General features: G+C 40.2%; 1 protein-coding gene across 1 annotated transcript in view; it reads left to right on the top strand.

Moving 5' to 3' along the window:
* The window catches only part of GALNT17 (polypeptide N-acetylgalactosaminyltransferase 17), a 421732-nt gene that overhangs the window by 227607 nt on the left and 170227 nt on the right, over positions 1 to 23898 (top strand). The window contains exons 4-5 of the mRNA XM_049789513.1: positions 11824 to 11998; positions 18042 to 18239. Coding sequence (XP_049645470.1) covers positions 11824 to 11998; positions 18042 to 18239 — 373 coding nt within the window. The remainder of the gene's footprint in view (positions 1 to 11823; positions 11999 to 18041; positions 18240 to 23898) is intronic.

Raw genomic sequence — 23898 nt, 5'->3', positions numbered from 1 at the left:
GTCTCAGAGAAAGGGACAAAAAAAATTAAAAAAAAATAAAGCCACACATAAAAAGATAAGCACAGGGATTTTTCCAGGTTTCATGGTCACCTGGACAATTTTCAGTGTTTTTACAGGCTGACCATTTATTCAATACCATATAAATCTCCACCAGAGCTCCCAAAAAGGAGCCATTGTTTAAGTTGACAGAATCATTAAAAACAGTTAGTAAGTATATAGATATTAAAAAGGTACATTAAGAGCAAAGGCTAGAGTATTTCACGTAGCCCATTGGAATGCTTCCTTAAAATATGACACTAAAAGTTTTTGTTTTTATTTTTCCATGTTCTTGCTACATCTTAAAGATTGGGACCAGAATGATAATATAATGTGCTTACATTTCACATTGCCAAGAACCCCATCTGGTTCCCTGAGCCTATCATAAGTGATCACTATGATCAGAGCCAAGAATAATTCCTGAGCAATGTTGCATGTGACCCAAAAAACAAACAAAAAAGAATAAAAGACCCTAAACAGTTTTTTATTTTATGCTTTCTTTGGTGCTCCTTTGGAGCCATCATATACTTCTCATCTATTCCTTCCTACTATTCTATTTTCTTGGGTGCATATGTTCTTTTTGAAAACCCTTTATATCCTAAGACCTAAACTGGTTTATGTAAGGAAATACTCCAACGTTGGGTGTTTCTTTTTGTTAGGGGAATGATTTCCCACATTAAGCCAACATTTCAGTTGTTTGAATCAAACCTCCCCAAATCATATAAGAATGAATCTAGTCTATACCTATATACTATAGGGCCCAGAACTTTACAATGATATGGGTTGGGGCAGACAGACAAAACAGCAGTAGGCTCCTCTTTGTGACTCAGAAGAGCCATTTTCACCCCTGGTCTGTATGCCCCAAGAAAAGCACTTCTACAGAAAGAAGTAGAATGGCCACACAATTCTTCTAGTTAATAAGCCACACTACAACATGTAAAAACCACCACCATACTGCGAAGGTCATAATGGAAAAATAGCACAGAACCCCACCATGCTTAGTGAATGAAAATGATAGTTCTGAAGACTGAACTAGTATCAGCCACCTATATAACCTCTTTGATAAGGACTGTATATAGAGGAAATGTTGAGGATATTCAAGGAACACAAAGAAACCATAGGAAAGACAACCAATAAGATCAACCAATAAGGTAGAAATGATAAAACTTCAAACAGAAATAACAGAACCAAAAATTTGATAGACAAAATGAAAAGCTCATTGGAAGCTTTCATTAACAGAGTAACAGGACAGAATTAGTGAGCTCTAGAATGAGCTGCATAATGCCTGCATTATGCAAATTAAATTACAGCAAATTAAAGCAAATTAAAATTAAATAAATGACAGTAGATTTTAAAAAAATCTTCAGAAAATTACAGACATATGACAAGAAAACTTTAGGATAAATTCAACAGAAACAACATCAGAATCTCAAATATCCATGAAGAAAACCCTTATGAAGATACAACACTCAAAGACATCATTGATGAGAACTACTTGGAGCTAAAGAGTGAATACACCCACCCCCTGGATGCCAGAATAGTACCAGCTAAAAGAGAGCCAAATAAAAAGTCCCCAGTAATCCTAGTAATCCTAGTAACATTGATGAAAACCAAAGATAGAAACTGAATGCTGAAAGAAGCAAGATCAAAAAAGAAAATTGGGACGGGGGAATTATGTAAATTTTGTTAAGGAAATTAAGAAGCATCCTTTAGATTTACAGCAGATTTATCATACGGAATCATTTAGGCACAAAGGCAGTAATGTGATGTAGTGGGAAAAAAAATCAACAAAATGAACACTTTTCCAAGAATGCTTCACCCAGCCAGCCTCTCATTCGGGTTTGAAAGAACAATGCACAGTTTCATAGATAAAGAAAAGCCAGAAACTTTACAGACTCAAAAACAACTTCAAAAGAACTGAAGCGGGCATTTTAAGGCAAGACAAACCCCATAAACACACTAAACTTGTATAAAAAGAGGACACAAAAGTCGATGAAATAGTTTTTATCAATGTCAGTGGACTAAACATATCAATTATGAGACACAAAAAGACAAAATGGATAAAAAAATTTTAATCCGATATTCTGCTGCCTGCAAGAAACACATTTGAATAGTCAGAGCAAACATGGCCTCTAAAGTCAAAGGTTGGAGATAATCCATCAAGCAAACAATTCCCTTAAAAAGGCTGGGGTGGCCATACTAATATCAGATGATATATAATTTAGTTAAAAAAGATTATAAGAGACAGAAAGGGTCATTTCTTAATAACCAAGAGATACGTAAATAAGAGCAAATAATTTTCTTAGACATATATTCACCCGATGAGGAGACAGCAAAATGCTTTCTTCTTTTTCTTTTTCTTTTTTTTGGTTCACACCCAGTGACACTCAGGGTTACTCCTGGCTCTGACTCAGAAATTGCTCCTGGCAGGCATGGGGGGCCATATGAGATGCCAGGATTCAAACCACCATTCATCCTGGATAGGCTGTGTGCAAGGCAAATGCCCTACTGCTGTGCTATCTCTCTGGTCACCAGCAAAATACTTTTAAAAATTGCTACTAGACTTGAAAAAAGACATCAATAACAACACAATAGTAGTTGGAGTCTTTAACACCTCTATGCTACATTTGGATAGATCAACAAGGCTAAATCTCAGCAAGGATATACTGTCTTTGAAGGAAGAAATGGAAGAGGGAGGGTAATAGATAAATAGAGGACCTCCTCCTCCCAAAATCAAATAAGCATTCTTCTCCAGTGCACAGAGGACATTCTCCAAGATAGAACATAAGAGAGACCACAAAATATTTTTGTAGAGATAAAATCAAGAGGATAGAAATTGTATCAACTATCTTCTCAGACTGTTATGTACTGAAAATAGAAGTGAATTATAGAAAAATAACTTTTACACCTGGAAATTAAACAGATCAATATTAAACAACCAGTGAATCGGAGAGGAAGTCAAAGATACCTGGAAACAAATGAGAATAAGGATGCAAATTATGGGGCAGAGATAAAGTGTTATTAAGAGGAAAATGTACAACTTTGCAAGCATTCATTAGGAAAAAAGAAAGAGCCTATATAAATAACTTAACTGCAGAGTTTAAGAAATTGGAAAATGAGCAATAAAATGAACCAAAAACAGGCAGGAGGAAGGAAATGATAAAACTTAGAGCAGAAATTAATGAACTGAAAACCCAAAACACAATCCAAAAGATCAATGAAAGTTAGAGTTGGTTCTTTGAAAAAGTAAACAAGATCAATAAACCATTAGCAAAGCTCACAAAGAATGAGAGAGAGAACCCTAATAAGACAAATGAGAAAGGAAATGGTAACATCACAACAAAAATTCAGGTAATCAGAGATTACTTTGAGAAATTTTATGCCACAAAAGAACAGAACCTAGACATTGGGTTACAACTTATTTTGCCTAAAACAAAGTTCATCTCTAGTTTCTTTGTACCTGTTTGTTTACAACTTGGTTTCACCCAAAACAAAATTGTCTTATATGTAAACATGGGTGGGAAAGGCTCTGGATAGCTGCCCCACCTTGGAGTGGTCTCTATACTCAATAAAAAATTGTAGTTTGGGCAGGCAGCAGGCTCTCCATACTAAATCTATTGACTTCCAGGACTACATGTGTTTCACCCTCAGCCTGGTTTGGATTATTTCATGTGTGACCCTGATTCACACTCTTTCACCTGGGGTTGGCGATATGATGTGTGTGCTATTTTATACCTAGAAGAAATAATGCGGAGTATCTGAACAGACCTAATGTTGGTCAAGCAATTGAAGTGAATCAAAAGGCCTCCTAAAAACAAATGCCCAGATTCACTAGTGAATTCTTTCAATCATTTAAAGAGAAACTACTGCTCTTCCAAGAAATTAAAGAAAAAGAAACACTCTCAAATAGTTTCTATGAAGCTAACATCACCCTGATACCAAATGAGATGATACCAAAAATGAGAATTGCAGGATGATATTCATGATAAACATTGATGCACAGATCCTCAACAAAAATCTAGCAAATAAAATCAAATAATTTAACAAGAATTTTATATAACATAATCAAGTAGGGTTCATTCCAGGGATGCAAGGATGGTGTAACATACACAAGTCAACCAACAGAATACACCATATCAATAAAAGAAAAAATCATATGGTCATATCAGTAGATGCTGAGAAAACGTTTGACAAGATTCAAATGCACCCATTCATGATAAAAAAAAAAAACTTTCAACATGATGAGAAGTAAAGGAAGTGAAGATATTTTCTCAATATGATCAAGCCATTTACCACAAGCCCATGGCAAACATACTCAATAGAGAAGACAAAATGCCTTTTTTCTAAGATATGGTACAAGACAAGAATTCCAACCTTTGCCTCTTCTATTCACTATAGTACTGGAAGTACTTGCTGTAGCAGTGAGGCATGAGAATAGATGAGAGGCATTCTACATAGGAAGAGAAGAAGTCAAGCTCTCACTGTATTCAGATATGATACTATATTTAGAAAATCCTAAAGACTACCAAAAAATGTTAAGAAACAAATTTGTGGGGCCGGCGAGGTGGCGCTAGAGGTAAGGTGTCTGCCTTGCAAGCGCTAGCCAAGGAAAGGATCACGGTTCGATCCCCGGTGTCCCATATGGTCCCCCCAAGCCAGGGGCAATTTCTGAGCTCATAGCCAGGAGTAACCCCTGAACATCTAACGGGTGTGGCCTGAAAACCAAAAAAAAAAAAAAAAAAAAAGAAACAAATTTGTCTAGTACTACTTTTTATTAATTTTAATTTTAATTAATTTTCAAAATCCATGGCTTTTAAATATACAAATAATGAGAGAAAATAAATATTAATTTTTATTTTAATTTAAATTAAATATTAAAAATAAAAATTCCAATTTAACTAAAGAGGTGAAATATATATAGAAGGAAAACTACAAAACACTTCTTTAAGAAATGAAAGAGGACAAGAGGACACAAGGAATGAAAACACATATCCTGCTCATGGATTGGGAGGATTAGCCTAATTAAAATGGCAATATATCCCAAAGCATTGCATAGATTTAATGCAATACCTCTAAGGATACTCAAGATATTTTTCAAAAAAAATAGATCAAACACCTCTGAAATGTATAAGGAATAATAAACATCCATAAATACTTGAAGAAATACTTGGGTATAAAAAAGGATGTGAGGCATCACTTTCCCCAACTTCAAACTGTACTTATTAAAACATTATGGTAGTATAATAAAGGCAGACCCTCAAATTAATGGAATAGGCTTGAATATTCTGAGACTGACCCTAAGGTATATAATCGATTAATCTTTGATAAAGGGGAAAATATGAAGTGGAGCAAGGAAATCCTCTTCAAATAGTGATGTTGGGAAAACTAGTCAATTACATGCAAAAAAAAGTGAACTCAGATCTTTTTTTAACATCTTGCACAAAAGTCAAATCAAAATGGACTAAAGACCTTTATATCAGACCTCATATCATAAGGTACACATAGGAAAACATAGGGAGAACATTCTATGATATTGAAAGTATGTTCATGGTTGAAGCACCGTAGGTCAAGCAAATGGAAGCAAAGATGGGCCTACATTAAATTAAGAAGCTTCTGTATCTCAAAGGAAATGATTGCTAGGGTACAAAGACTGCCCACAGAATGGAAGAAAATATTCACTCAATACCCATCTGATAAGAGGTTAATGTTTAAGATATATAAGGCACTGGTAAAGCTTAACAAAAAAGAAGGAAGGAAGGAAGGAAGGAAGGAAGGAAGGAAGGAAGGAAGGAAGGAAGGAAGGAAGGAAGGAAGGAAGGAAGGAAGGAAGGAAGGAAGGAAGGAAGGAAGGAAAAAGGAAGGAAGGAAGGAAAAAGGAAGGAAGGAAGGAAGGAAGGAAGGAGGGGGAGGGAGGGAGGGAGGGAGGAAGGAAGGAAGGAGAGAGGGAGGGAGGGAGGAAGAAAAGGAAGGAAGAAGAAACATCTAACCACATCCAAAAATGGAAAAAAGAAATCAAGAGACACTTCCTCAAAGATGAAATACATATGTTAAAAGGCACATGAAAAATGCTCCATATCATGAATCATCAGGGAACGCAAATCAGACCAACAATGAGATATTTCATATTACAGAGATTGGCCCACATCACAAAGAACAGGGACAATCAGTACTGGTGCAGATGCAGCAAGAAAGGGACTCTGGTGGGAATGTTGGTGGGTACAGCCTTTTTTGAAAACAATATGGATGTTCCTCAACAAACTAGAAATGAAACTTCCATATGACCCAACAATATCAGTCCTAGGAAATACCCTAGGAGTCCAAAAATACAATGCAGAAAAACCCTCTGCACTCTTATGTTCATTGCAGCACTATTCACAATAGCCAGAATCTGAAACAACCCAAGAACCCAAGAATAGATGAGTGGATAAAGAAACAGTGGTACATCTACACAATGAAACACAATTAAGCTGTTAGGAAAAATGAAGTCATGAAATTTGCTTATACATGGATGGATATGGAGCATATTATGCTCAGTGATATGAGTCAGAGAGAAGGATTTACATAGAATGGTCACACTCATTTTGGAGGCATACTGATAATGTGCTACTAATATCCAGAGACAATAGTGATGAAGTCAGAAGGACAAGTTCACGGTAGAAAGCTTGCCAAAAATAGACAGTGAGTACAGTTAGGGCAGAGAAGGGACCATTATGATTATGATAGTTGGAAATAATTACTCTGGACAAGAACTGGGTGCTGAGAGCAGATGAAGTGTTATGCATGTTACCCCTTCAATAACAATATTGCAAACCATAATTTCTAAAAGTAAAAGAAAGGAAATCAGAGAAGAAAGTATGTCACAGAGGCAGGCAGGGAAGAGGGCTGGGGTGATGTGAGGGAAATTGGGGACATTGTTTGAAGACATTGTATAGGACTTTTCAGACAGTTTACAGACTGGAACTCGATCATGAATAACTTTGTAACTGTTTCTCAAAGTGATTCAATTCAAAATTTATTTATTAAAAATAAAATGATATTGGTAAACTAGGATACAACTCAGGTTCATATGGAAGTTATAAAGCGTATTTTAATGATATAATAGGCCATCAGATATAATAATTATAGAATAATTCTAAAGGCATATATATTTCATTTATTCTTCTTTTAGATAAATCACTATCTTTTTATTATTAATAATATGATTTACAATAGTGTTAATGTTAATGCTTCTGCTGTACAAAGTTTGCCATCATCAAAGGCAAATACCCTTTGACACTTGTGCTCATGTTATATCTAATTTAACCTTTCATCCCCCACCAACACCCACAACTCTGCATGGTAAAGTCAGTTCATTTGTCAGAGGTCAAGGGTTTACTTTCATTGTACATTGTCCCGACCCTTTCTTTGGTGAGCGTATTTTGCATTTTTGACTTATTTAATTGTGTGTGGAACTATCTGGTTCTATTCAAGTTGTAGCAAATGGCAAGATTTCCATCTTTCCACATAGCTCAGTTGTACTCCATTGTGGTTTTCTACCACAGTCTCTTTATTTATATATCTCTGAACATTTGGGTGAGTTCTAGACTAATGTCAATAATGCTACAGTGTACATAGATGTATATATATTTTTTTTGAATAAGTGTTTTTGTTCTAGGAGTGCCAAGTGGAATCATTAGGTCATATAGGAGTACTCTTTTCAATTCTTTATAAACATCTTCACAGTGTTTTCCAGAGAGGCTTAGCCAGACTATTTCATTTATTTTTTAACAGCCCTAAGGTTGGTAGCAAATGACTGAACTGTTTCTTTGATTTCTTTATCAGAGTCCTTTAATGCACCCTTACTGCCTTAGAATGGCAGGAAGGACAGTGGTAAAAACTGCACTCTTATGACAAACTGTCCCTTTCTCTCCCTTGACATCTCACTAACCACTACAGAACAAATGAGAAAACCACTGAGGCCTGGTATGAGAGCTAACTCTTGGCTGCAGGCAGAGCCTGCTGAGCCCTGCCTCTCCTGGCAACTATGGGCTAAGAGAATATGTTGATTCCCTGGCATGGTGCTCAGTACTCGGCATTTTCTGGCTGACATGTTTACCCACTGTCTGGTGAGGGGCAGCATCTCTGCCTTTCATTCAACTGCTCCCTGTTGTGCCTGGTTCCCGTCCCCCAGGGTATATCCTCCATCCCTTGCCAACCCATATAACACTCATGTGCAGACAGGTGAGAAACCAGGCTGGCATGGTGCATGGTCAGCCTTCTTGCTGGAATTTATACTACTAGAATTTTTCCTCAAAGGTAGAAAATTTAGCTACCTTGGAATAAGTGGGTGGTTTTAGGTAGCAAAATTTTTCTCAGGTTTCTCATCTAGTCACATGTATATATCCTATTCCCATCCCAGTGAGAGAAGAAGCAGAGGGTCCTCATGGTCCAGCTCTCCCTGGACCCTCACAACTCTGGGAAGGTAGTAAGGATACAGCTGTGCTGGCAGAGTTCCTCTGTTCTGTCACTCCTGGGGACAGACTTATGCCAGGCAGGTGCTCACTGAGTTCTGTGCATTCTAAGCTCAGCATTTCTCAAAATGTGATTTACCCACCCCACAGCTTGGGCACCCCTGGATCTGGATAGAAACATAACAAAGACCAGAATGGTAATACAATGGGGGAGGGCTCTTGTCTTGCATGTGGCTGACCAAGGTTTGTTCTTCACAACACCACCAGGAGTGATCCCTGAGTAGAGCCAAGTATAAGCCCTGAGCATTGCCAGATGTGTTCCCAAATTAAAAAAAAAGAATGGGAAGGAACATAATGAGGCAGGGATTGTCCTACATCTGGACACAAAACAGGGGAAAGGGCTTGTGAGCCACAGAGACTGTGGCTGTGCTGTCCAGTTTCAGCCCCACAGTGCTAGTGAAACCTGTTGAGGGAAGCAGAAGAATGACTACTATCAGTTCGCATCCAGTGTATTAATGAATGAGTAAAGCATTGCAGTGCTTTACTGGGATAATGCTCCACATTCACTCTGTAAAGTGCTGAATCCTCCTACACAGCCCTGTGTGATCTGTGGATTTCCTCTTCTCAACAGAAAACTTCAAGGCCTGGTTGTTTGAAAAGCCTAGAGTGGTTCAAGTTCTGATCCCTCCAGTGAGAGTAACACCCATGTAGCACCCCAGACTGTGGGGCAGGACTTGGCTGCTCCCCAACCAGCTTTGGGTTTTTATTCTTGAGGATGTTGCTCAGCTCTCCGAGTTAACTCAGGCTACATAATCTTGCACCTCAGACAGGGCTAAAGTCATAAACTTTTACTTCCTGGCATTTCTACTCTCATATAGTTCCTCCTTAGCCATGTGCTTCTGGGAGCTCTCTGCATAAAAATGCCTTCTTATATTAGCTTCAGTTAATTGCCTCATTTAAATTATCCCCTCAAATGCTCCACATCATCAGGAAGATGCAAATCAAAACAATGAGGTATCATCTCACACCAGAGAAACTGGCAACCATCACCAAAAATAAGAACAACCTGTGCTGGCATAGGATGTGGGGAGAATCCCACTACTGGTGGGAATGCTGTCTAGTTCAGGCTTTCTGGAAAACAATATGAATATTCCTCAAAAAAGTGGAAACTGAGCTCCCATATGATCCAGCAATACCACTTCTAGGGACATATCCTAGGAACACAAAAACATAATATAAAAAAATGCCCTCTGCATTGTTGATTGCAGTGCCATTTACAATAGCCAGAATCTGGAAACAATCCAGGTGCCTGATAACAGATGAGTGGTTTAAGAAACTATGGTACATCTACACAATGGAATACTATGCAGCTGTTAGGAAAAATTAAGTCATGAAATTTGCCTATACATGGAAGGACGTAGAATCTATTATGCTTAGCGAAATGAGTCAGAGGGAGAGAGATACTCACAGTATAGTCTCATTCATATGTGGTATTTAAGAAAAATAAAAGACTAATACTCAGAGACAGTAGAGATGAGGGCCAGAAGGACTAGTCCATGGTATGAAGCTTACCATGCAGTTAGAGAAATAATTACACTAACTTAAACTACCATTACAATGATAGTGAGAGAGAGAAATAGAATGCCTGTCCTGAAGACAGGCAAGAGGTGGGGGGACAAGGGAAATGAGAGACATTGGTGGTGGGAAAGTTGCCCTGGTAAAGGGGGGGGTGTATATTTTTATAACTGAAACCCAACTATAAACATTTTGTAATGTTTTGTAATGGTGCTTAAATAAAGAAATTATTTAAAAAATAAAATAAAATAGCCCCTCAAGGCTTCTCTCCAAATGCAGTCATATTTAAGGTGCTAGAAGTAGGACTTCTACAGATGAATCTTAGGATATACAGAACAGCCTATTACATTAACATTTTCCCACTTCTATACTTCTGCCAAGATGCTTCTTTCCTGGAGACCTACCCCTATTTGGGTCTGCAGTGCTGCCCTTTGTCAGAGCCACATGTAGCAGGAAGAAAAGAGTTCTGCAGTCTCTGTGTGCACAGTTGATGGTGTGTGGAGGAGTGTTATCTAGAGCCTTCTTTAGCTTTTTCCTCTCTGCACTTCTTTTTGCTAAGAAATGCAATGGGTGCAACACTGAGGGTGATTTATTTATTTATTTATTTATTTTTATTTGGGGGCATACCTGGTGGTTGCTCAGCAGTTACTCCTGGCTCTGCATTCATTAATTAATCCTGGTAGAGCTCAGGGGAACATATGGGACAACAGAAATCAAACTTAAGATTTGGTTGGTTGGTTATGTGCAAAACAAGCACTGTACCCACCATACTATTGATTCAGCCCTTTGAATTAGTTTTTTTATATTATAAACCTTTTATTGTTGCCAAATTTTTGACAACTCAGACACATAGTTCCACGCCCTTACATGGGGTCATGGCCACAATTTGAGGAGCGGAGGGTTCAAGCAAAAGAGGAGGTCGCCTGGTCTGCTGGCATCTAAAGGCTAGCTGTAGGAGGCTCACCAGTATTGATCTTAGTCATTGCAGGGATGAGCTCCTTCTAGTCTCTCTGAGCCCTGTGTCTGGTGCTTCTTATCTGCACTAGTTCTGGTCTCTGTCTGTGGAGCTGAACATCCTGGCTGAGCTCATCTCTTCTAGGACTAGGGGTTTGACATTGGACAGGTTGGCTTCCCTAAGACAGTTTCTTAATTTGCAGAGTGGAATGAGTCTGGTTAATTAATGGAATTAATCTAACAACCTCCAAGGGTGGTTGTAAGGATTAAATTAGATCAAATAAGCAAAGCCCTTGATCCACCTGCTGGTTGTAGGAGAAAATTTAGTCCTGAGAGTGCTTCGCGAAGTCTTTGCTCCCAGGCAAGGGATTTTATGCCTCCTAAGATTGGAGCAGAGCCCATGTGGCAGTTAACCGTGGGCTTCCCAGGACACAACCCATAAGAACCAGTGTAAATAATGGTTAAGACCCACATTAGAGGTGGCCTACAGGATTCAGGGGTCTGGAGAGGACAGGGATGATGGATAGCCAAGGAGAAGAGGGTCACAAAAGATTCCCCAAGGAATCTGCAAGAAGAAGTATAAAGGCCAGTGGTTATTCTCATCACATGTAGTAAGTCTACTCAACAGAGTAGTGCAAGTTTGGGCCCAGGGCTTGGAATGTCTTTTAACTCCCACTAACTGAGCTCTTTGCAAAATAGTACCTAGCCTGCAAACTTCTCAGCTATCTCAGCTTGCTGAAGATCTGCCATCATGGCAAAGGTGTGGGCGCACATTTCCAGTGACCTTCTTGCACTTTGTGCCTTGCAGAGGAACTGAAGGCCCCCTTGGAAGAATATGTGCACAAGCGCTATCCTGGGCTGGTGAAGGTGGTGCGCAATCAGAAGAGAGAAGGTCTGATCCGAGCACGCATCGAGGGCTGGAAAGTGGCCACGGGCCAGGTCACTGGCTTCTTTGATGCCCATGTGGAATTTACAGCTGGCTGGTAGGTCACAGTGGAAACCCTGGGGGCACTAAGAACCTGCAACATAATCAGGTGGGCTGGAATCTGGGATGAGGCATAAATCTTGGATAAAATAGGGAACCAAGGAGAAATGTATCTACTCTTTCTGCTAAGCGTCTTTGTCATCATCACCATGAAAGTTCCCAGTAAGAACTGTTTTGTTAGAAGAAACTTATGGTGGTCCTTGCAGAGGATTAAAATGGCCAATCTCTGTTCTTTTTCCCTAATTGGTGTGTTCTCTTTTCTGGGATGAATGGCCAATGTTTCTTGTGGGAAGAAAATATTTTTTATTAATATCTTTATATAAATACCTTGATTACAAATATGATTGTAGTTGGATTTCAGTCATGTAAAGAACACCCCCCCCCCTTCACCGATGCAATATTCCCAACACCAATGTCCCAAATCTCCCTCCTCCCCACCCCACCCGAGGGAAGTAGAAAGCCAGGAAGAAAATATTTAACAATTCTACCTACTCAGGCAGAAGAAGCATTGGCTATTCTAAGCTTATGGGTCACCCCCGCTTTTTTTTTTGTTTGTTTTTGTTTTTGGTTTTTGGGTCATACCCGTTGACACTCAGGCATTACTCCTGGCTATGCATTCAGAAATCGCTCCTGGCTTGCTGGACCATATGGGTCACTGGGGATAGAAACTAGGTCCATCCTGGGTCAGCCACATGCAAGGCAAATGCCCTACCACTGCGCTATCATGCTGGCTCCTGGATCACCTTTGAGATCAGTTGAGAGAAGGAAAAGGCCCTTATATTGCCACAGGGATAAGGACAGTGTGAGAGAAATTAGGGGTATTCAGTATATTTGGAGTTAAGAGGAGTAACGCAATAAAAATGCTGAAATCATTCAATGAGTATGTTGACATTGGAGCATAATTTCAGTTTCACAGCATGGCCATTTGATTATTTCTAACTAACCCATGATAAATCAAATCAGAGTTAAATAACTATAGGATTGCTTAATTGCTCAGAGGCAGGGACTTTCATTTCACAAATAATGTATGTTTACACTCAATGATAGCATCTTCAATAAATGCTGTTCACAGAACCAGATTTAAAAATCCAAGATTCCATCACTAAACATGAAAATGTCTTCATTTGCCAGAGACATTAGAGCCTTCTTATGGCTGGGTAGGAGATTCATGTGATGTCTCAATGGCTATTTACACTGGCACTGGCACTTTTTAAAAAATGTTTGAAACTTTATTTAAATATTGTGATTTACAAAGTTGTTAATAATAATATAGTTGGTTCATATATTCCATGTTCCAATGCCAATCCTACCACCTTTCTCCACCAATGTTCCTAGTTCCCTACACACCCCCTCAGCCTGCTCCCCTAGCAATCATAACATAATTAACTTTATATTGCTTGTTGTAGCATATATCTCATAGTGATGTTACAAAAGTCATTTTGTAAGGATTTATTGAGTTTGTAGGTACTAGTTGAACCTTCTGTTATTGTTTTACTCATTGATTTTAGTGGGCTTCTATGCAACTTTCGCATCTAATTTTCTATGACTCTACTCTCAGTAACTCGTTGGCTCTTTCCAGCAATTTCAGGTATCTGTTGACACTGCAAACTGTTTCCTTTTATATTTTTGGTTGTCATTAGTCCAGGTGACCTGCAGCCCTTGTTAGCTCTACCTCCCCTGAGCTTCAGCATTGTTTTTCTCAGAATCATACCCAGAGTATGGTCATCAGAAAAAGGCAGCATTCAGGACATTGTTAAACTTAAATACTCCTGGGATCAATATTGACCCTGAAATCAGTGCTTTGAGTTGGGGCTCAATACTCTAGGTGACCCTTATGGTCCCTCAAGTTTTGAAAACCATCAAACTAGAAGTTATCTGCACAGATGCATCAGAATGTTCCTTTGGAATCACTCGCCTTTTCCTCCACACCATGATACCTAGTTTCTCCTTGTTATAATTCCATATAACTCTAATTTGACTTATTCCCCACACTGATGTTCATCCCATTCAGCCCTGTTTAGTCAGTTTTACCTTCTAGCTTTTTTTTTTCACATCAGCCTTTCCCTCACTTGTAGTATTACTTAAATTAATAATTAATTGATGGAGGTGGATGATGGTGGGTAGATGGTGAGGCCTTTCTCAGCCAGGCCAGGTGCCTCATCCCCTTTCAGCCAGTGGGGTTTGCAGGTTCAGGCTAGCGGTGAGGAAATGATCCACAGCAGTCAGATTTCAGGAGACATGAAACTTTATTAAAGGCCCTAGCCACAATGTGTGGCTTCTAAGCTAACCTTTTAAGCACCCTTCTTAAGCTGCCCTGCATTTAAAACCTATCTCTTAAATAACTACACTACAACTATCATGACAATGGTAGTGAGTGAGAGAAATAAAGACAGGTGGAGGAGGAAGGAGATGGCGGCATTGATGGTGGGAAGGTTACACTGGTGAGGGGTGTGTGTTCTTTTTTTATAACTAAAACCCAACTACACACATGTTTTTATCATGGTGTTTAAATAAAAATATTATTTAAAAAATAAATAAAATATCAACTGTGGAAAAGGTTAAAGTGAATTAAGAGAGAGAAAAAAAAACTGTCTCATCCCTCCATGATGCTTCCTCTCCTGAGGCTTTTTGCTGAATCCCCTCTCAATCCTTTCTACCCCTGAGGCAACCCCCTTTATTAGCAATCACAGACCACCTCCCATCTAGGTGAGCTGGGAGAAATTTGGGGGAGAGGTAACACTCACTTACTTCCACTCTTCCAAGAAATACACCGTACTGTCTTTGACCTAATTTAATGCAAGCAAGGCTGCAGGAAGCATTTCTTGGGCAAGTGTTTGCTGCATGCCTACATTGCTGTTAGGATTCTCTGGCCTGTTTTTTGGTGACCAACTTCTGACTCAGTCTGAAGGTACCTCCCTAGGATGGGACTTTTCAGAAGAAAACTTCCTAAATTGGGGTTTAGAATCTGGCAAGATAGTGTCACCTTCCAGATGCTACTGGTCTCACTAATGGTCTCTTTATCCAGGCCTGGTTCCTTGGCTGGTTTCCCACACTTAGCAGAGTGGCCCCATGTTATGTTACTACATCCAATTCTTCTGATTAAGTTGTAGTGATCATCTCCACCCCAGTTTATCAAAAAGATTATTTTAGTCTCATCCACGTGGCAGGGCAGCTTGGACTGTCTGTAGTGCTGCTCACTATTTTCTATGTCATATGACATCTCAGAGTCACTCCTGTCTAAAACAAACCATATTTATGACAGAAAGAAGAACAGTAATCGAATTTCATTCTATTTTTTAGTGATTCTGCTCACTAAAATGTGCCACTGGTGTCCCCTTTAAATCCCATTAACCAGAATGGGACATCCAGTGTCAAAGCTCAACAATAATCAGCATTGAGGAAGGGAATGACCCTAACACCCTGCCCAAAATGGGTAGGGTGTCCCCCCTGGAGGTAAGCATGTGTCTGGGGAGAGCTGGATGTTCTTTCATAAACTAGAAGATGCACTGCTTTTACTGCACAAGCCCATTGATTCAACACCTCTATCTATTTCTCTCTGCACTGGCCTGGCTGATGTGCACGTTTCAAGGAGCAGTGACATTTGGGTGGGTCTGAAGTCAAGCCTTCACCAGATGACCATGTAGCCTCAGAGAAATTAGTCTCTCTGAGCCCATTTTGTTTATTTTTAGAGACAGGAACCATAGTCCCTATGATAAACACCAGTTTTCATCTCCAGCATACTCACTTCTGCCCTAAACAGTCAGTTTTATTCTATATCCCAAGACAATTGCCTGTCATTACAGACTATTTTACAGGGGAGTGGAGTGGGGATGTGCATCACAACACTAGAAGATACTTCACTTAACAGGAAAGGGTGGAGAGTAGAGCCTTCATTTAAGCTGGACTTTTGAAAATTTCAGAGAGTTCCCTGACCGTTGTCTTTCATAGTGGGGTAGAGAGGTCTTATCTGGGCCCCTGGCAACCCTTGCTGAAGAATACTTTGACCCACAGGAAGGAAGTCCAAATCTGACCCTATGAGCCCCTCAATTCATATTTCAGAGATGTACTGCCAAGCCCAACTATTAATTTTAGTTCAGAGCATCCTTTCACATTGCCAATTTTTATCTGTCCTTTTGCACATCTATTTATATCACAATATGAATCTCTCTCTTGCCCCTCCTTTGCCTTGGTGGAACAACTTCCATATTTTAGCAGTTGATTTATTACAGTGGCAGTGGACATAACTCTGTCAGGGTTATTGCAGCCTTAGAACCTTGAACCGAGTCAGTGCTGGGAGACTGACATGGCCAGCATAAGGTACAGCGTTTAAAATAGGAACCAACATGTAGCCAGATCTCTGTCCACAAGCAGTGTATTTAGGACTGGAAGGTAGTACACCCTTTAGGGTATAGGCCCAACATGCTGTAAATTCAATCCTTATTATCACATACCTAAGTATCACCAGGTATGATACTCCAGGTATGACCCTGGAGATCCCAAGCCCTGGCAGGATGGCCTGACTATTCCTGTTTTGCTGCATCACATTCTTGGACTATGCACGAGTAGACAGCCTGGTTGGCTGAAAATTTTCTGTAGGCAACTAGACCACCCTAGACCACTGTTTAGGAACCTTCTTTCTCACATCCCCCCAAAAGAAAAAAATACGTTAAAATTCTATGTGGAGTCAGAGCAACCTGAGTAGAAAGAATGGCAAAGATAGTTTTAGAGAGGAGAGAGTCATTGAGAGAGAAGAGAGCGTCATATTCCTGAGGGAAATTAGAGTAAAGAGGAGAGAAATTAGAGAAAGAGAGGGAGAGAAGGCATCAAATAAACCTCTGGAGTGGTAGGACTTCCTCCCAATAATGAGAGGCTTCCCTCATGAGCAGTATGAGGAGAACTCTGAGGGGAAGCTCTGAGGAAGAATTCTGAGCAGGGACTCTGAAGGGAGAACTCTGAGGGAGAGTATAGGCTGAGAGTTTAAGGGCAAAAAAAAGGGGAAAGAAGCTCATGGGGGAAGACTCTGAAAGGGCTTTTGAGGGAGGCCTCTTGGGAGAACCCTGTGGGGGAGACTGCAGGGGGAAGCTTGCAGGGGAAGACTCTGGGGGAATTTTGAGGACGAGCTTGGGAGAGGACTGTGAGGGAGCAATAAGTTTTCCCATAGTTCTGAGAACTTGATCCTATTTGGAGTGTGTTGAGAAGTAGGGGTCAATAAACAGGGCTAGGTATATTTTATTGCTCAGTTTAAATAGAAAGATGAGATGAGCCAATAGGTAATTCAGTAACTGCAAATGAAAAGAGACAGGGCTGTAGGCCTAGTGTTCTCATTATTCTTTCAAGTAATGCAGAGAAAAGGATTTTTACTGATTCACTCAGCACCTGTCTGGGTTCTTCAGCAGAGACATCAATGCCATCTTCTCCTTTCTGGTGAAGAACAGACCCCTCCCTTCCTGTGCCTGCCTGGTAGACCCCACAAGCATCAGCTCTCTAGGGAGTGGGGGGCTATACCTGGAGCCAGCCCCTGCCACAGCCCTGAGGAGGCAGCAAGCCCTAGGCAGGATTCTGCTGCCTTTGCATTTAATTAGTTTTCTCCTGCCACTGCTACCAATTCAATTAGATCCCTTTTAAGAAATCAATTAAATAATCAATTAAAACAACTGAAATAGTCACAGACACACGAAGCAGCTAGAACTGCTTATTAAAAGCAGGCCAGCTAGGGCAGAAGTGGCCTATTTGGGGAAAGGGAATTCAGTTTGGGTAAGAAAACCCAGAGCCTCCATTCAGCCTGTATCTAAGAGGAGTTATGCAAGGGCAGGTGGTCACCATGTAGCCTCGCAGAGCTGGGCAGGCTTCCCGCAAGGTAGCAAAGACTGGGACTAGCCCCATATTCTGGCTATTTTATGAGGGCTCCCCAGAATTGTGCCTTTCAAATTGCATGCTCTATCAGGGCCTCAGTTTCTGCTGTGTTTCTGACTTCTGCATAGTTGGATCTGTTCTCTGTGGTTTGGGGACAGATATTTTATTTCTGCTTCCCTGTGTTGCAGGGCCGAACCAGTTCTTTCTCGAATCCAGGAGAACCGGAAGCGAGTGATCCTTCCCTCCATCGACAACATCAAACAGGACACCTTTGAGGTGCAGCGGTATGAGAACTCAGCCCATGGATACAGCTGGGAGCTGTGGTGCATGTACATCAGCCCCCCAAAGGATTGGTGGGATGCAGGAGACCCTTCCCTTCCCATCAGGTGGGTAGCTATTGAGAAGTGTTCAGAGCACAGAGAAGCAGCTGTTCCATCCAAGGCAGCTTCTTTGGAAATTATTTTTCTGGCCAATATGTATTTTCTGGAATTTGTAATTTGCTGGAACTTTGCCTCATCCCTCCACATCATAGTACATGCAATCAGGAACTTGGAAATAAGAATTCTGAAAGGGCTTCTTTCCTGGATTTTTTTCCTGCTTACAACTTGTTATCATTGTGGAGTGCTCCAGTCCCTTGTGGCAATCAGAAAGAAAGGAATACATGTCTGTCACTGAGAAACCAAGGGCCAAAGGGTAAAACCCAGGCAAGGAAACCTCAATGGAGATCCTTTGGAATCTTGCTGCTGAACCAAGTGGGAAGTTTTGGGGGCCATATTTGCTTCACTGCCAAAACAAAGGACCACATTCTTGTGTGTGTGTGTGTGTGTGTGTTTATACATATCTTTATTTAAGCACTATGATTATGATTTTATGATTACAAGCATGTTTGAGGACTACATTCTTACTGACTAAAGGAACCTAGCCTATTGTCTTAGAGCTGTGAAGTTGCAAGCAGAATTTTCAAGGTCAGAGTAGAGATGTGAAAGTCAAGAGTAAAATGATTAGGAGTAGAGTTTTGAAGGTCAGGAGTAGAGCTCTGAAGATCAGATGCAGAGTTATAAAGATCAGAAGTGGTGTTATGAAGGTCAGGGGTAGAGTTGTGAAGGTCAAGAGTGGAGTTGTGAGGGTCAGGGATAGAGTTGTGAAAGCCAAGGTAGTGTTATGAAGATCAGGTAAAGTGCTTGAGTCAGAGTAGAATTCTAAAGGTCAGCAGTAAACTTGTCAAGTTTATGACTCTAAGTAAATCTCACAAAGCAAACTGCAGGTTGTCCTAGGGATCAAAGGGAAATCCATTTTTTGCCTTTTCCAACTTCTCAAGAGAAATCCTCATTCTGCTCAAGGCTACTTTGTTCCTTCTTTCCACCCAAGTTCCTTCATCTCTCTCTCTGTCTCTCTATCTCTCTGTCTCTCTGTCTCTGTCTCTGTCTCTCTCTCACACACACACACATCCCCCATTTGCATAGATTAAGATTTAGATATTGGAGGGATGTCATTCAGCCTTTCCACAAAGAGATGTCATTCAGCCTCCCTCTTTCTTCCAACCAAGACGGCAACAATTTCTTTCTTTCTATGTATTCAACCTGAGGCATCTTTATATATCTTAAGACTCTATTTTCAGTTAGAAGGGGAAAGAGGTAGGAGGCGTGTCTCAGTGTGACATTGCCAAGGAAGAAAGCAAGAAGGTATTGTGGAATAGGAATTAGGGCATCTTTTGGGTAACCATAAAGCTTTTCTTAGTTTACAAATTTTTAACAAATAAGAGTAAGGGATTATAGTGATAGGCAAGTAGATAGGGCAATTGCCTTGCACACGGCTGACCTGGGTTCAATTCCTGGCAGTGTCCCCAAGTATGGGTAGAAGTGATCCCTGACTGCAGAGACAGGAAGAAGCCCTGAGCATCCTCAGATGTGGCCCCAAAACAAAACAAAAAATGAGAATAATATTTAGGGACACTCCTACCCAGTGATCACCCCATCCATCCCATGTTCTCTTCTACTCAAATTGAAAACCTGAAGAGTTGCATGATAGTGGATATACTCACAGGACAAGCCTATGTAATAGGAAGGTGATAATATTTGGGCCCATGTATTCATCTGCAGAGATGGAAATTGGCAGAGCTCCAGTATAAATGCTCTTGTCTATGTAGTGCTACAGGGCCACACTCCTGACTATAGGTGACAGTGTAGACCAATGGTCCTCAAACTACGACCTGTGGGCCACATATTGTATTTATTCCCATTTTGTTTCTTCACTTCTAAATAAGATATATGCAGTGTGCATAGAAATTTGTTCATAATTTTTGTTTTTACTATAATCTGGCCCTCCAACAGTCTGAAGGACAGTGAACTGGCCCCTTGTTTAAAAAGTTAGAGGACCCCTGGTGTAGACTAATCACTGAGGTCTTCTGCAAAACAATACTAACATTCAGGAGAATTGAAATGTCATGGCTGAGATCCCACCTCAAACACATTAGAATGGTTAACTAACCAACAACAGCACCTGTAAAATAAATGATTGGGAAAAGACATGGAAAAATCAAAACCTCAAACAATGCAGATAGGAATATAAAATGGTCAGCTGCTATGGAAACAGGGTGATAGTTTCTTAAGACATTAAAAAGTCGGCCCGGAGAGATAGCGCAGATATAGAGATGCAGAGATAACGTTTGCCTTGCAAGCAGCTGATCCAGGACCAAAGGTGGTTGGTTCGAATCCTGGTGTCCCATATGGTCCCCCGTGCCTGCCAGGAGCTATTTCTGAGCAGACAGCCAGGAATAACCCCTGAGCACTGCTGGGTGTGGCCCAAAAACCAAAAAAAAAAAAAAAAGACATTAAAAAGTTACATGGAAATTCAGAATATATATATATTCTGAAGAGTTGGCAACAGAATCCAAAGAGAAATTTACACTCTTATGCTTGTAAAGCATTATTTAAATAGCCACAACGTAGAAGTAACTCAGATTTCTTGTCTTCAGAATAAATACTCTTCAAAGTAAACATAGCTTTTTACATATATGGAACTTTTATATGACCTTTCAGAGAGGATGGGAATTTGGTTACATTCTATGATATGGTTGAGCCTTGGTGGCATTGTGCTGTGTGATCAACCAGGTACCACAGACATATAAACATGATAGGATTTCAGTCATAGGCACTCCCTGGAACTGTCGCATCCATAGAGACTAGCAGTAAATTGAGTTTTCCAGGGATTAGGGAGAAGGCGAGGGAGCGGAGTGGTTAGAAAGTTGTGGATCATCAAGAGCCCCAGATTTACAAAATTTATAGGGTTCTGAAAGTTGATTGGACAGTAATGTGAATGTATTTGATACTACTGAACTTTACACATAAAACAGTTCAGAAAGAGGAGAGACAGCACAGCGGTAGGGCATTTGCCTTGCACGTGGCTGACCCAGACGGGTGGTAGTTTGATTCCTGGCACTCCATATGGTCCCCCAAATCTGCCAGGAGTAATTTCTGAGTGCAGAGCCAAGAGTAACCCCTGAGTGTCGCTGGGTGTGGCCCCAAGATCAAAAACCAAAACCAAAACCCAAAAACAAAAAACCAAATAACAACTCAGTTCAGAAAGTAAATATCACATCATGTATTTGTATCATGAATAATTTTTTGTTTTTGAACCTCCGTCCTTCTGCCTGCAAGGCAAACACCCTACCTCCATACTATCTCTCTGGCCCCTGTATCATGATTTAAAAGAACAGGGAGTGTGAGATCTATTGACCTTCAGTTCATGAAAGAATGAAATTGAAATCATGGAATCACAGTGGGCATACTTCCGACTGGGGTCAAAATGCATCATCCCTGACTATGGGGATGCAGACCTCCTATTGTGATGGAGCAGGGACTGGGGTGAGGTGGACTTAGGGCTCCATACAGCGCAGTTTGCTAGGAAGCCCATCTCTCTCTGGATGTAAGTTATTCAGCAAAATGTAGCTGATAGTTTATGAATTATGGCCAGATTAACAGATGATTAATGTACGCTCTGAAGAGACTCAAGAAAATAGAGTCGTGATCATGAGTCATTAATATTACATGCATCTCTGAAGTACAAAATAGAATCAAATGCCAATGATGCCTTTTTAATGTATCATGACTTATGAAATACTTAATTTATTAATAGCTGATGGAGATATTTAATTGCAGGAAGAGATTTTTATTGCCCTTTCAATGTTATGAAGCAAGAAACGATGCAGTTTCTTAAATGTTAGGACATGGTGATTTTTCCCTATCCCCTCATGATCCCCAAATTTTTATTGCTATGATTTATTTTCTTTTCTTTTGTTAAAGGTTGAGGAAAGAGCTTTCTCACAAACTAAATTGTATTAGATCGAACAACTCTTTACATACCGAGTCTTCTCAGCAGGCAACACAATAGAGGAAATTTTGCACTAAGGGGATTTTATAATTTTTCTGTCTTATGTCTTCCACGCTTTCTTCTTATGCCTTTTTTTCTTCTCTTGCCTGGTAAACTGCTAATTCCCTAGAGTTTCTGTTTATCTTCCATTCCTCACTTTCCTCAGCAGAGCTTCAGATGAGAAAAGTAGTAGGTGCCATTAAAGAGGGCAGGGCCAGGGCCTGGAAAAATAGTACAACAGATATGGAGTTGGCCTTACATGCAGCAGATTCAGGTTCAATCCCTGGCATTTTATATGACACTCTGAGCAACACCAGGAATGATTGATGAGTGCAGATCCAGGAATAACTCCTGAAGGGATTTTGTATCAATGTTTTTATTAATTGTATTAAATTAATATATTTATTTAAGCACCATGATTAGAAAACAGTGAATATTTAAAGTTATTTTTCTAGTTGCTCCAGAGGTTCCAGTTCTTTGGGCTGAAACCCTAAATCTCCACACTCTGCCATGCAGCCCATCCATACCCACAATGCACCATCCATACCACCTACTAGAAATTCTCCATACTTCAGTGAGCACTGACATTTTTCAAATCAATAATTTCTACCTTTTTTTAAAGCATTTATTTCTCCCCAGATTTACTGAGCTATATTGTATTAGTGAATAAAAGGTTCTATAGATTTAAGGTTTAGAACATGATATTGTTGTCCATGTATACACTGTGGAATGATTCCCAGGGCCCAGCTAATCATCATATCTCTCACCTCATAGTCGCCATTTTTATAGAAAGAACATTATTTCTTAGTGAATTTAAAGCATCAAGTGCATTGTTAACAATTTTCCTATATATGGTTAAATATGTTCTGTGCATGGGAAGGAACTCTATGCATGTTATTTTTTTTAAATAATATCTTTATTTAAACACTATGATTACAAACATGATTGTAGTTGGGTTTCAGTCATAAAAAGAACACTCTGCTTCACCAGTGCAACAGTCTCATCACCAATGCACCCCATCTCCCTCCCCCCCACATCTGTATTCCAGACAGGCTATACCTGTTCTGTGCATTTTGAACCCTGTGTGAGTTCAACATTTTTCAGATTCTATATGTAAATAAGGTCATGTAGTCCTTGCCACTCACTTCCCCAAGGTTCATCCATGTTGTCACCAATGCCATATTTCTTTGTGTGTGTGTGTGTGTGTGTGTGTGTGTATTCTTTCATATATCTACCACTTTTCCATAGCCTTCCATCAGCTGATGGACATGTGGGTTGTTCCATGTCTCGTAAACCACAACCTTGGATATCTCTATGTTTGTGGCATTGTGGTAATAAGATAAATGCAACAAATCCTACTGTAGTGACCACTTTAAGGTATAGAAGTCCTTAAGCACATTGAGCTCACCACTTTCTGACCCAATTCCCTGATGCATCAACACTCCCCACCCACAACTCTTATTCCTGTCTATCTCCAATCTTCTTGGATCAGCTTGTTCTCGGCAGCTCGGTGTGTGATCATGGGCTGGATAGATTTTTGAGGGTGTCCAGCTCCTTTAACAAGCTGAAGGCATGAAAGTGGCGGGGCCCATTCATGTGGCACACATATGCACGCTTCTCTTCTACAGTGACCCAGCACAGCACTGTGTTTAAAAGGGAACCACAGAGTGGCTTCCT

Source organism: Suncus etruscus, chromosome 15 (genome assembly GCF_024139225.1).
Source record: "Suncus etruscus isolate mSunEtr1 chromosome 15, mSunEtr1.pri.cur, whole genome shotgun sequence".
Taxonomy (NCBI): Eukaryota; Metazoa; Chordata; class Mammalia; order Eulipotyphla; family Soricidae; genus Suncus; species Suncus etruscus.
The sequence above is the reverse complement of the archived record's forward strand: the minus strand, read 5'-3'. Positions and strand labels throughout refer to the sequence as shown.